This window comes from Polyodon spathula, chromosome 30, assembly GCF_017654505.1.
Source record: "Polyodon spathula isolate WHYD16114869_AA chromosome 30, ASM1765450v1, whole genome shotgun sequence".
Lineage (NCBI taxonomy): Eukaryota > Metazoa > Chordata > Actinopteri > Acipenseriformes > Polyodontidae > Polyodon > Polyodon spathula.
Window position 1 is genome coordinate 2,096,752 of NC_054563.1, and position 11,134 is coordinate 2,107,885.

General features: G+C 40.7%; 1 protein-coding gene across 2 annotated transcripts; it reads left to right on the forward strand.

Annotated features, from left to right (window-relative positions):
- The first annotated feature begins 792 nt into the window (after positions 1-792).
- Positions 793-11,134, forward strand: mbtps2 (membrane-bound transcription factor peptidase, site 2). 2 transcript variants are annotated; one of them, XM_041233149.1, is made up of 11 exons: positions 793-1,014; positions 1,372-1,520; positions 1,912-2,050; positions 3,804-3,907; positions 4,746-4,873; positions 5,798-5,916; positions 7,527-7,707; positions 7,924-8,018; positions 8,697-8,892; positions 9,442-9,517; positions 10,101-11,134. In XM_041233149.1, the coding sequence occupies exons 1-11, from the start codon at positions 940-942 to the stop codon at positions 10,321-10,323; spliced, it is 1,485 nt and encodes a 494-aa protein (XP_041089083.1). In that variant the 5' UTR covers positions 793-939; the 3' UTR covers positions 10,324-11,134. The 2 variants fall into 2 exon arrangements, with proteins under 2 accessions (XP_041089083.1, XP_041089085.1); XM_041233151.1 differs by lacking the exon at positions 793-1,014 and having other exon boundaries at positions 1,486-1,575; positions 10,101-11,133.

Below are 11,134 nucleotides of genomic sequence, written 5' to 3' on the forward strand. Positions count from 1 at the left end.
TGTTATGGGTGTGAAGAATCAGTGTTATCCTAACTAATTCATTGTATTGTGTTTGGATTTACTTTTTTATCATGTCTGTCTCAGTCATCACACCCTGGAGAGTTTAAAGCAGCCCCCAAACAGAGCTCAGAATCATGCCTAACCTCCAAGTTAGTCCGGTTCACCAGGCTGTAGCCGTTATCCTACCCCCACCTGTAACACACTGCCCCTAGTGGAAGTAACAAATACCACACAGAGCTAAATGATATTAATATTCTTTCTGCTTAGATCACTGTTTGCCACTCTAACTGCCTATTCCAGCAGAAAGGCTCCTGAAAAGGACCCTTCGAGTCGGATTGCAAGAAAGGGAGTCTTTCTGCTGAAATAGTTCCATAGAAAGTGTGGCTTGATTGCGACCCAAGCAGAAACAACCCTGAAGAACACACATTATCAGATATTAATCAGGACTGTGTAAAATATCCCTCATTATAACCAAACGTGTGTATGATACTAATTAACAGGGATCGTTCACATAACCAAGGATTGCATGCTCTAGTCTAAAAGCATATTTCACAAATTTAAATTATTTTTTGTTATTTATTCTCTTAGCAGGGACGGGGACAATAGCATCCCACTACATATTTCTAATAAATTCACAGCTTTTCTTTTTTAGTACAGTAGTTCTGCATACAAGCAAATACGTTTATGTCGCCTATAAGCGCTTATTTACACACGCCAATGCGCTTATTCTTGTGATTATACGGTCATTTGCCAGTAGTTTGCAGCACAGGCTTGCGACGGCGACGGCGCAGAGCTGTGACGCGTTGTGTAGGTCGGGGCCCGCAGGATCTGTAATGGATTTGCTGTGCGCTGTGAATCCGCGGTCCAGTTAATTGATGTTAGAAACATGGCGGTGCGCGGTTGATATTGTCATTACGGATTTCACTTTGGTTCGCTGCAATGATTCCGATGCCGGTGGTCGTTTGCGTGGTGGGAGGGTGGTGTGTGGTTTACCTGGGCGACACCTTACTAAGGGTAAGCGTGCTGGGGTGTTATTTCTAATAATATAACAGCTGCCTGTAAACTCAAAGCACTTTGTTTTTAAAGAACAGTGTGCTGCTACATTGACAAGCATTTCGAATGGGTCCCATGTTATTTATCACCAGTGTACGCCCTATTGCACTGGCCTTAGGTGATGAGCGATTCTCTCAATTTTTTTTTTTTTTTTTTTTTTCCTGACAAGCATACCTTGTTTTCAGAACTCAGTTTAGTAAGAGCATTATCGCGGTGATACTGTCGTGGATAATGTTACAAATGATCAGGGGTCGGTAAAACACAGACCCGAGTTACTTTATAAACATTGTGTTGGCTTTTTTCACGTTGTTTCTGCAGTCATCTAGTGGTCTTAAATCGTCCTACGAAGACTGGCTTGCTGCGAACGGACTCTCTCTCTCTCCCTTCCACGTTAGATGGCAGACTGGCCTCTTAAATCGCCTGTTTGCCAAGTGGGGCAGATGGAAGCCCAGATTTCTCTATCACTGGTGAGGGTTATTCTAGGAAGTGAAGTAATGTCACCCAGGCCAAGGTGGTGTGGAGGTAAACAAATTACTGTGAAGAAGTATGTTTGCAAGTGTCATTAAAAGTAGACCTGGTCACCTCCCTGTTCGTTTGCATATGAAGTGCACTTAAAATGAAGAAGAAATGCCTTGCCCTTGCTTTTTATATATTTTAAAATTTCTAGTGTATACACAGTAGCTCATATTTGGACTTGCTCAATAAAGTCATAGTTGTAGCAGTAGAGCCAGTTGTTCTGCAGTTCCTCATCTGTCCCAGTACTTGTTGGAGGGTAGTGCATGTATGTCTCAGTGTATGCAGCTCCACAGACAGTGGAAGGAGGCGGCTTCACTACAAAGTGTCTTCTGTTCCCTGCAGGTTCACCCTGGGCATGGTGTTTGGAGTGGTGGCCATGTTCGGATCCATCATTCTCCTCACAAAGACACTGATGCAGACTCTGGCACAGATGATGACAGACAGTCCTGAGGGCTCCAATGAGCAGATGCTGCAGGTTGTGGTAAGGTGAAGCAACAAAGGCCTGCCACTGTAGAAAACTATTGCAAATCTCCCAGAGATCCTGGAGTAAAGTCATGTTGGAATAAACGCCTGGAATGCTTGGATTTGTTTTATTAAAGGGATGGAAATAAGACTCCCATTGCTTAGCAGTTTGAGACATTCCTGGAATGATCTGCCTAGCTCTGGAAAGGAAGCACCAAGTGAAACTGCTTTTAAAACAAGATTAAAAACACACTGTTATAATGGAGCGTTTTTATGCTAAAATGATGTTTCTTTTATTCTTGCTTTTCTTGCATTCTTTTATTAATATTTGTCAGTGTTTTTATTCATGTTAAGTGCTTTGCAGCAAAAGTCACTATATTAAAAATAGATTATTATTATTATTATTATTATTAAGACACAGCTGAGCTTGTTGCCTGTACTCCATTGCTAATCAAGCTCAAAGTGACACCTGGAATTGGTGGGAGTCTTATTTCTGCCCCTGTATTAACTCTTGCACCTTTAAATCAAACTTCAGCTTAAAGAGCAACTTGGTATAGATGTGCAGTCTCAGAGCTTTCTTACCTGATGTTTCCTTGTTGTTTATATCCACTTTGTATTGCGTTCTGTTCCACTCATTACATCCTGGTGATTACTGTGGCCTCCTAGAGCTCTCAAAATCATGTCTGAACCAGGATGTAATCATTAACCTGACTCTTGCAACACTGCCCCCAGTGGATGTCAAAATATCACAGTTGTTCCACATGTTTTTTCTTACTGATGTATTTGTTAGCTCCTCTAGAGACAGTTACAATGTGCTGTACCAGATGCACTGTACTTGTGGGTTAAACAGCATTATGAAGTCTCTATTCAGTGCTTTAAACTTATTTTACAATTATAAAATTGTAAAGCATATACTAAAACATACATATGTTTAAGTATATGTAAAACGGTGAATCTAAACCACAACAAGAAGAAAACGTAGTTAGGATAACTCTTGGTATTACATGCCAATAGCAAGTGTCTGTTTAAGTGAGTTCCAGCAGTAGAAGTGAAGTATGTGAATTTAGATCCCGTGTCCTCATCCAGTCTCTACGGTGGGAATGTCTGTCTTCAGTGTTGTGATCTCAATACAAGTTCTCGACTGGATGTTTTTTTATGTATGCATTTTGTGTGCAGTTCTAGGGGCACCACTTTTGTAAAGTACCTTATAGGGTCAGAACAATTAAAACATTTATCAAGAATTTAAACCAAGCCCATGAAATACAAAAGCATTCTTTTACTGACAGTGCAAGAATGCAAAGAGAAACACGCTGTGGGAGGGAATTGAATCTGAACACATATCAACCCAATGTGCAAGTGGACAGCACTGGACAAGTTTACCATCACAGTGATCTGGTTCAAACCTCTACCAGTTAAACATGCATTTATTTATTGAGTAATTGTGAATGAACTAATGCAGTGTAGCTGCCCATGTGGTCCATGCAGTCCTGTTTTAGAGAAGTGTAACACAGTTTTCTCAGCACTGCTGTTCAGGATCAGGTGTCAGCACAGCGTTTACAAGTGCATGCTTCGTGACTGCTCTGTATGGAATGTGCCCAGCACTTGTAGGGCTGTACGGTTTAATACCAGCCTGGAAAGCACGGAATCGCTTGGAGCTTAGTGAAGTAAACTGGTAGGAGTGCAGGGCAGTGGAGACATTCCCACAGGGTTGCTGCACATCCTGGTATTGTTGCTAACATTGTTTTGATTTGTTGCCATGTCGACATCAACAGGTGCCTGGTGTTAATCTTCCTGTCAGTCAGCTGGCTTATTTTTTCATTGCGATTCTCATCAGTGGTGTCATACATGAAATTGGCCACGGGGTGGCAGCCGTCAGGTAAAGTCCATTACTAATGTCTTACAGTACTTGTTTATGGGCTGATGCCCAGGATTAGACCATAACTATCATATATGTGTCACTGTCATGTGTGTGTCCTGTTTTGGTAACATCTTTTCGGCCTGTTTTTTAACCCTTTTGTTAGGTAGTGATTTGTATTTATTTTCTAATGAAATCACTTCTTTTGTGTCAGACAGTTCAGTGCATTATAATCGCAGGTCTCCTTGCATTTCCCTTTTTGAAGTCAGTAGTATGCATAAAAACATGTGTTAAAAACCACATGAACTGAATGACCACATTCTCCTACCAGCCAGTGCAGCCCAGAAAACATACTGTGTTCTCCCTTTATAACGTGTAAACCGGGAGCCACACGCCCAACACCCTGTTATTTTGTGTGCTGCCTTATAACCCGAATGGCTTGATGGGGCAAATGGGAGCCTTTTTGAAATTCTCGTCAAGGAAAAAATACATGGCAAAATGGTTTGTTGATTACCTTTCTAAATGATTACCTATGCAGCCTTGACATTTTTTGTTCACTAATTGCTAAAATACCATTAAATACAAACAGAAGTATACATTTGCCTTAATGTGTGCGTCCTTCATTTGGGGAAAATGTGAGAGCTACGACCCATTCCATGACTAGAACTTTCTATTTAATTCAAACGAACACAAGCAAACACATTCTGTCAGTCGTTTTGACAGTCTCCCTCTGTCTTATAGATGGTGCGGTTCTGTGCTTTAATTCAGGGTTTAGTTCTGCTGGGTGTGAAGTACCTCCATTTCTTCTTGTTGAACTCTGCATGTGCTGATTGCTGTAATCGTTTTCTTTTGATTGCAGAGAACAGGTCCGGTTTAATGGCTTTGGGATGTTCATCTTCATTATCTACCCGGGAGCGTTTGTGGATCTTTTTACAACTCACTTGCAGCTTATATCTCCAGTCCAACAGCTCCGAATATTCTGTGCAGGTAAAGCAAGCATTAGGTTACTGGATTTAGTAATGCGAGGCAAAGCACCAAGAATCTGTGGGGGTGTTTATTTCAAACTACCTATCTGTTGGTGTGAAAGGTTCTAGATTGTATAGCCTGTTAGACAGTGTCAGATTGAGACTGTGAGGTTTACAACACTCAACAAAACATCTGATTCGTGCAATCAACTAGTCCCGGGATAACGACAGTACTGCTGTGAGTTGCAGCTTTCCTCGGACTGCATCAAGCACCAACACATTGTATTGAAGTACAAAAAAATACCAGCAGGTGGCAGTGTTTTGTAACTCTACAGGAGATAAGTTTTTATAATTTCAACTCTTCTCAGCAGCTGTTCGATTAGCATTGCTGTAAGAAGTCATGTTAGCTGATAGTGATTTCAATTGATTTGAAGTTGTATATACAGTACTAAGTGTGGGAGACGTGATCACTGCCAGAATCATTTGAACACGACTAGTTCAGAAATTTCTGGACCTTAAAGACTGGATATAAGTCCTGTCATCTGTTTGGAGGTCTTTCACTTTTAATAGCTAGTTTATGTGATTCTGTAGAAATAAGACGGAGAAGAATTGGCTTGTAATGGTACGTACACCCTATTTTTGTACAGTTGTGAGGCACGAGGTGCAATATATGCTGTACTGTACGCAGTTTAATATTTCAATAACTTTGCATCTTGCTTGTTTAGAAACACATTTAAAAAAGCTTTATAACTTGTACAACAAACATTTTGACTGCAAGTCTTTGTCAACGTCCTGAAATGTTTGTCACTGAAGTTTCTTTTAGTAATAGTCAGTTTGGCTTGTTGTGTGGGAACATGCATGCAGTGTGCTGTTGCACAGTGTCCATAGCTGTTGCAAGCTTCTCTCTGAAATGAGATGCTCTGACAATGCCGTGCTTTGTTTTCAGGGGTCTGGCACAATTTTGTTCTGGGAGTCTGTGCGCTGGCATTCCTCTTTCTGCTGCCACTGTTTCTCCTGCCACTCTACTCCACTGGGGCCGGGGCGGTGATCACTGAAGTCATAGAGGTAGAGCACATAAATACAACCTCTGTTCTCCTTATCACCAAATTAACCCTACGCTCCAGTCAGTCAGTGAGTCAAATCATTTTCATGGCAAAGCGCTTCTCAATCGAAAAATAAAAAGCCCTGTGAAACAAGACTGAACAATAAAAGAATACAAATAAAATAAAAGCATAAAACGTAATTACACTCGAGGCTTGAGAGAACAAAGAAGCACGCACCAGGGCTGATCCATTGGTTAACTTTGTTATGTTAATAATACTAATAATAAGTTTGTCTTCTGCACAGATGTACTCAACACTTCGTTGTTCTCAAAAAGGAAAATATAAAAGCCTGTGCAAAATACATCTTTAGATGAAAAGTCCTTGTGTATTTCTTCTTATAGTTCCTTAGTAAGTACATGTGTCCTTACACATCATTACAATGGTGTTCTGCACAGTTACAGTGCACTTAATGTGTAATTTGCACAGGAGGTGTACAGGGCTGCTCTGTTGTGTGTGTTTTACACAGTGTGCTTAGCATATGTGTTGGTGTACATACACAATATAAAGAGATTTAAATATGCTGTGTGACAGCTGGCCAGCCGCATTGTACAAGTTGTAGAGATATATAAACTGATTTAGTTACTCCTCTAAGATTAATAGTATATGATCTCATGCTCCCTACTTTTTTAATCCCTAAAATATGTGAGGCAATTAAAAATAATAATATATTTTTCCTGTACAATAGTTCTTCTCAGTTGTTAAGATAAGTTTATAAAAAGGAAAGGCCCCTGATTTAAAGCACCTGTTCTAATCAGTTAGCTCCGGCCTTGGTCTAAAATAGATTTCCTTCTCTTTCAGGTGAAAAAACGTAGAGCTTGTTTATTTTTTTTATTTTATTTTATTTAAAGTGTGCTTTCATCAAACTTAACCTTTTTAGCTACAATCCTTGTTTCACAACACAGATTAAACCTGAGACATACTTTCTAACTGAAGTTACTTCTTCTGATAAGAAACGTCGACTGTAAGCACATTTCCTAAGTTAATTACATTAAATCATAATTTTGCTTGTACCAGTAACACCCAAGTAAGAAACAGTAGGTCAGTTTAGTTCAATCTTTCTCATAATACACAGCATAGAATTATTACAATATTCAGTATTATCACAATTTCCTAAAGTCTTCTTAATCACATTGTGCAAATATCAGCTTGCTCTCAGTACGTCTGTTCCCAGCAGGAGTGAAAGTCCTGATCAGGCTCTGCTCTCAGTGAGTCTGTAAAAGCGGTTACAGGCTCCTTTATCCATTTCTGCACATCCCAGGTGTGGGTGACAGTTTATAGGGCCTGGGATCTGCAAAAAACTTCAGCCTTGTTAACCAGGCTCCCATCTTTGCATTCTCATCCCATCATAGCTGTATATATTTTTGAGTTTTGTCAGGGCAACTTCTTGAACTCCACAGAGTCTACACAAACTGTTTTAAAATTTCTAAAAAATGACAATTAAAAAATCGTGACTGAAGGGAACATTGTGTCCTGCAGATTGCAATACGTATCATAAGGATAGTGTATCGTTCGGATAATGTATCGATACAAGCCGTCTGCACACCCCAACCTCTCTCTCCTCTTGTTCCCCAGGGCTCCTCTGCAAGCGGGGCGCGGGGTCTGTTTGTAGGGGATTTGATCACACACCTGGAGGACTGCCCAGTGCACAGTGTGGAGGACTGGCACGCCTGCATTAAGGACATCTCTCACAGACCCCAGACTGGATACTGCATTCACACAGCCACACTGCAGCAAGCCAGGTCTCCCAGCAGAGGTGAGAGGGAGGGAGTCAGGGACCAGGTGGAAGTGTCAGTGGTCAGTTAGTGAAGGAGCTGCCAAGTGATTACTTTGAGTTATTTTCTTTCTTATTATTCTTAGTTGATGGAAATGCAGAATTGCACCTCTGTTTTGTCAATATTTTAGCCGCTGTTGTGCACACGGTACAGTGCCTAGTAGGCCGTCCCCTTTCACTGCTTTTGTATCCATGCAGTTTACAAGAGGCTGGATGGCACCATGGAGTGCTGTAGCAACAACAGTCTCACAGACATCTGCTTCTCCTACAGCAACAACCTGGAGAGTCGTCTGGTAAGTTTCCTTGAGGGATTCTGGTGCAGTGGCCTGTTTACAAAACGTCCCTGCAACAGAGAGGTGTGTGTGTGGGGAGCGGCACGCTCCGTAAACACTCCCTCTGGGACTCGCAGACTTGGCACAGAAAAGGGAGGTTCCTGTTTTGTATAAACATACAGCCCCTGTAGCCTAATCTTGCACATAGCATATGGAAACAGTTGTCTGTGCGTCATAATTTCATTTTTACATGTATTTAGAGAATCAGTTGTAATGAAAGGTGGTGCAGCATTCTTTAGCACAAGTTATTGTGAGGTTTTCTATCTGATACACGTCTGTGTATCACACAAGCATACTCAAAGTGAATACGTGTTGTGCAGTGTGTCTCTTATTGTTATAGGAGACATTGTCTCTTGCAGTTTGCATTCTGGCTGCTCAAACTGCAAGATCATTTCTGTTATAAGAAGAGACACAGCATACACACAGTGTATTAACTTATAGTGTGTACATACAGACGTATGCACATACACAATAACTTGTGCTAATGAATGTTTTCCATCTGCTTTTCTTATAAAAATCATAAAAACAAAGTTTGCACGGAACTAAGTTGTAAGATTGGCTTTGTCAGCTTACAGCAGCATTGTAGTGCATGTAAGATATTAGCAACTGCTTTTAACAACGATTCCATTTTGACTTCAGCATGCATGCTTGCCTGCCAGAAAGACGATTGACTCGAGCCACACGTGTCGCTCCAACATGGACTGTCAAAAGGATTTCGTCCCCAATCTGTGCGTGATCCCCTCTCTGGAGAACCAGACTCAGCTCATACGGGTCAGGCACCGGCCGCAGGTGGACATGCTGTTCGTGGGATATCCACTGCACCTCCAGTTTGCAGGTCAGTCCATGGCTTTTTCTTTCTATGCAGTGTGTAATGTGGTCAGTTCCCTTTTTCCAATTCCAATTCCTTTTAAAAAATCAATTCCCAATTCCCATTCCCTTTTAATCCATTCCAATTCCTCACAATTCCTGGGGACTGAGTTGAATCCAAGCTCACAGTGGTCCTTTTTCATCTTTACACTATTATTGTATTATACAAAAATTGACTGGCTTAAGGCTTATAATGGGAAACATTTACTTTGAGGATTGAAAAATAGTAGACCTGTGAGGTGAAAACTGCTGACAATATCTGTTTTATTTTACCTGTGATGTCACAGGGCTAGTGTTTTGACTGTTGACTGCTGAGTACTTCAGAGGACAATAGTTCTTTCTGTTAACCGCTAGAGAAACATTTGATTGTTTTCTGGGCAATAGCACGAACCTTTTTTGGTCATGTGACGCTATTAGCCAATTGGGTTGCAAGGTTTAATCTAAGAGTTTAATAATAATATTTAGTTTGCTTTTGCATGCTGATTTAAGTTAATATATGCCTTTTTCTTCTCTCCAGTGAGCCTTACCAACTTTATTCCACGCTACGGATTCCTGCATTTTGACCTGCCTGTAGTAATTGAAACGTTCTGCAAGTATCCTTTCTGGTGTTGGCTTGCTAATGCAATAATAAATGCAGGTTGTTTTAGGGTTGGTGTTATAGGAAGATCTGTGTAAGATAAGTAAGCTCTTAATACTTACAATAAATTAGTGTGAATTCTCTGAAATGTATAAATGAGAAATTAAAGTTTGGTGTTCTTCTTCACAACAGACGGGGGGCATAAGATGGGTCATTATTCAGAATTCGGGACTGTTTTAATACTATATGTTAAATTGAAAGTTTTTACTTCTCCTTTTGGAGTTTAGCACAAAGTTGGGCATTTTGAGCTTGCAGTATAAACCGTGTGTAATATCTTCTGTATATACAGCTCACGATTTGACTGCAGCATCAGGATTTAATTTGCATTGTACTGTCACCCTTCTTTTAGCAGTGCTATGAATAGAACCCTGTGCTGTGACCCCAGCAGCTCACTTAATGATCCAACACAGCTAAAGAAAATAGTCTTCTCTAAGCTAGCGTGGGTTCTGCAGCTGCAAAAAAAACAGTGCAATCATAGTGTCACTGTTTGTGAGACGCCTAATAATCTGAGTGTCTTGACCTTGACTGCTTGTCCGCAGATATCTGGTCTCTCTCTCTGGAGCGCTTGCTGTTATCAATGCTGTGCCTTGCTTTGCGCTGGATGGCCAGTGGATGCTAACCTCCTTCCTGGAGGCTACTCTTAGCTCTCTGATTGTGGAGAAACAGAACCGGGAGCTGCTGGGGTTCTTTATCTTGCTGGCCGGCAGCGTTCTCCTGGCCTCCAATGTGGCCCTCGGGCTTTGGATGGTGACAGCCCGGTAGCTGCTTGTGTCAGATGAAGTTTAAAAAAAAAAAAAAAAAAAATGGACCACAGTGGAAGATCCGTTTATACTTAACAATGTGACATCTTTACAAAGAAGCTACGGTGCTGAAGTCCTGCCATTCAGCTCAGCCACTTGCATAGTGTGTGATCCTAGCCATGCTGCTTTAACTAGTGCAGTATGTACCTCCATATAATGGATAACAGACAACCCCCCAACCCCTGTGTCATGCTTTCCGGAGTGCTTAACCCTTTTACTGCTGGAGTATTCTCAATATCAAGGTCTGTGATTCCTCTTCCATCAAGAACAAGCCGATTTCACACGCTGAGCTTTTAAAACCTGCTGCAACTAATGAAGAATTTTAACAAGAGATGCAAGAGGATTTGCAGATCGATGATATGTTCTGGACAGGCGATTATGTCAAAAATAATTTGAGTAATTTCCAGTGTATTTCAGAAATGAAGCTGCATCTGATACCAAAGGATTTTGAGATAAAAAACATGTGAATAATGTGGTAAACTAATCAACACAAATTGAGCATTTTAGTATGATCCCTCTAGGAACTGGAGTCAGAAAGTGAAATATTTAGTTTCATCAGTGCATCAGTTTGACCATTCAGGTGTCTTCCTTTTCATTCCCAGTGTTAAACAAATCAGGTTTAATGTAAGACACTGTTCCTTCGGATGTGTGCACTGAAAGTTCTACTCTTCATACTGTTAGTTGTGTCTGTCTTTTTTTTTTTTTCCCTTCTAAACCGCTTTGTAAATAATTGATTATTGCATTTTAAAAGGAACTGTTTTAACAAAGTATTT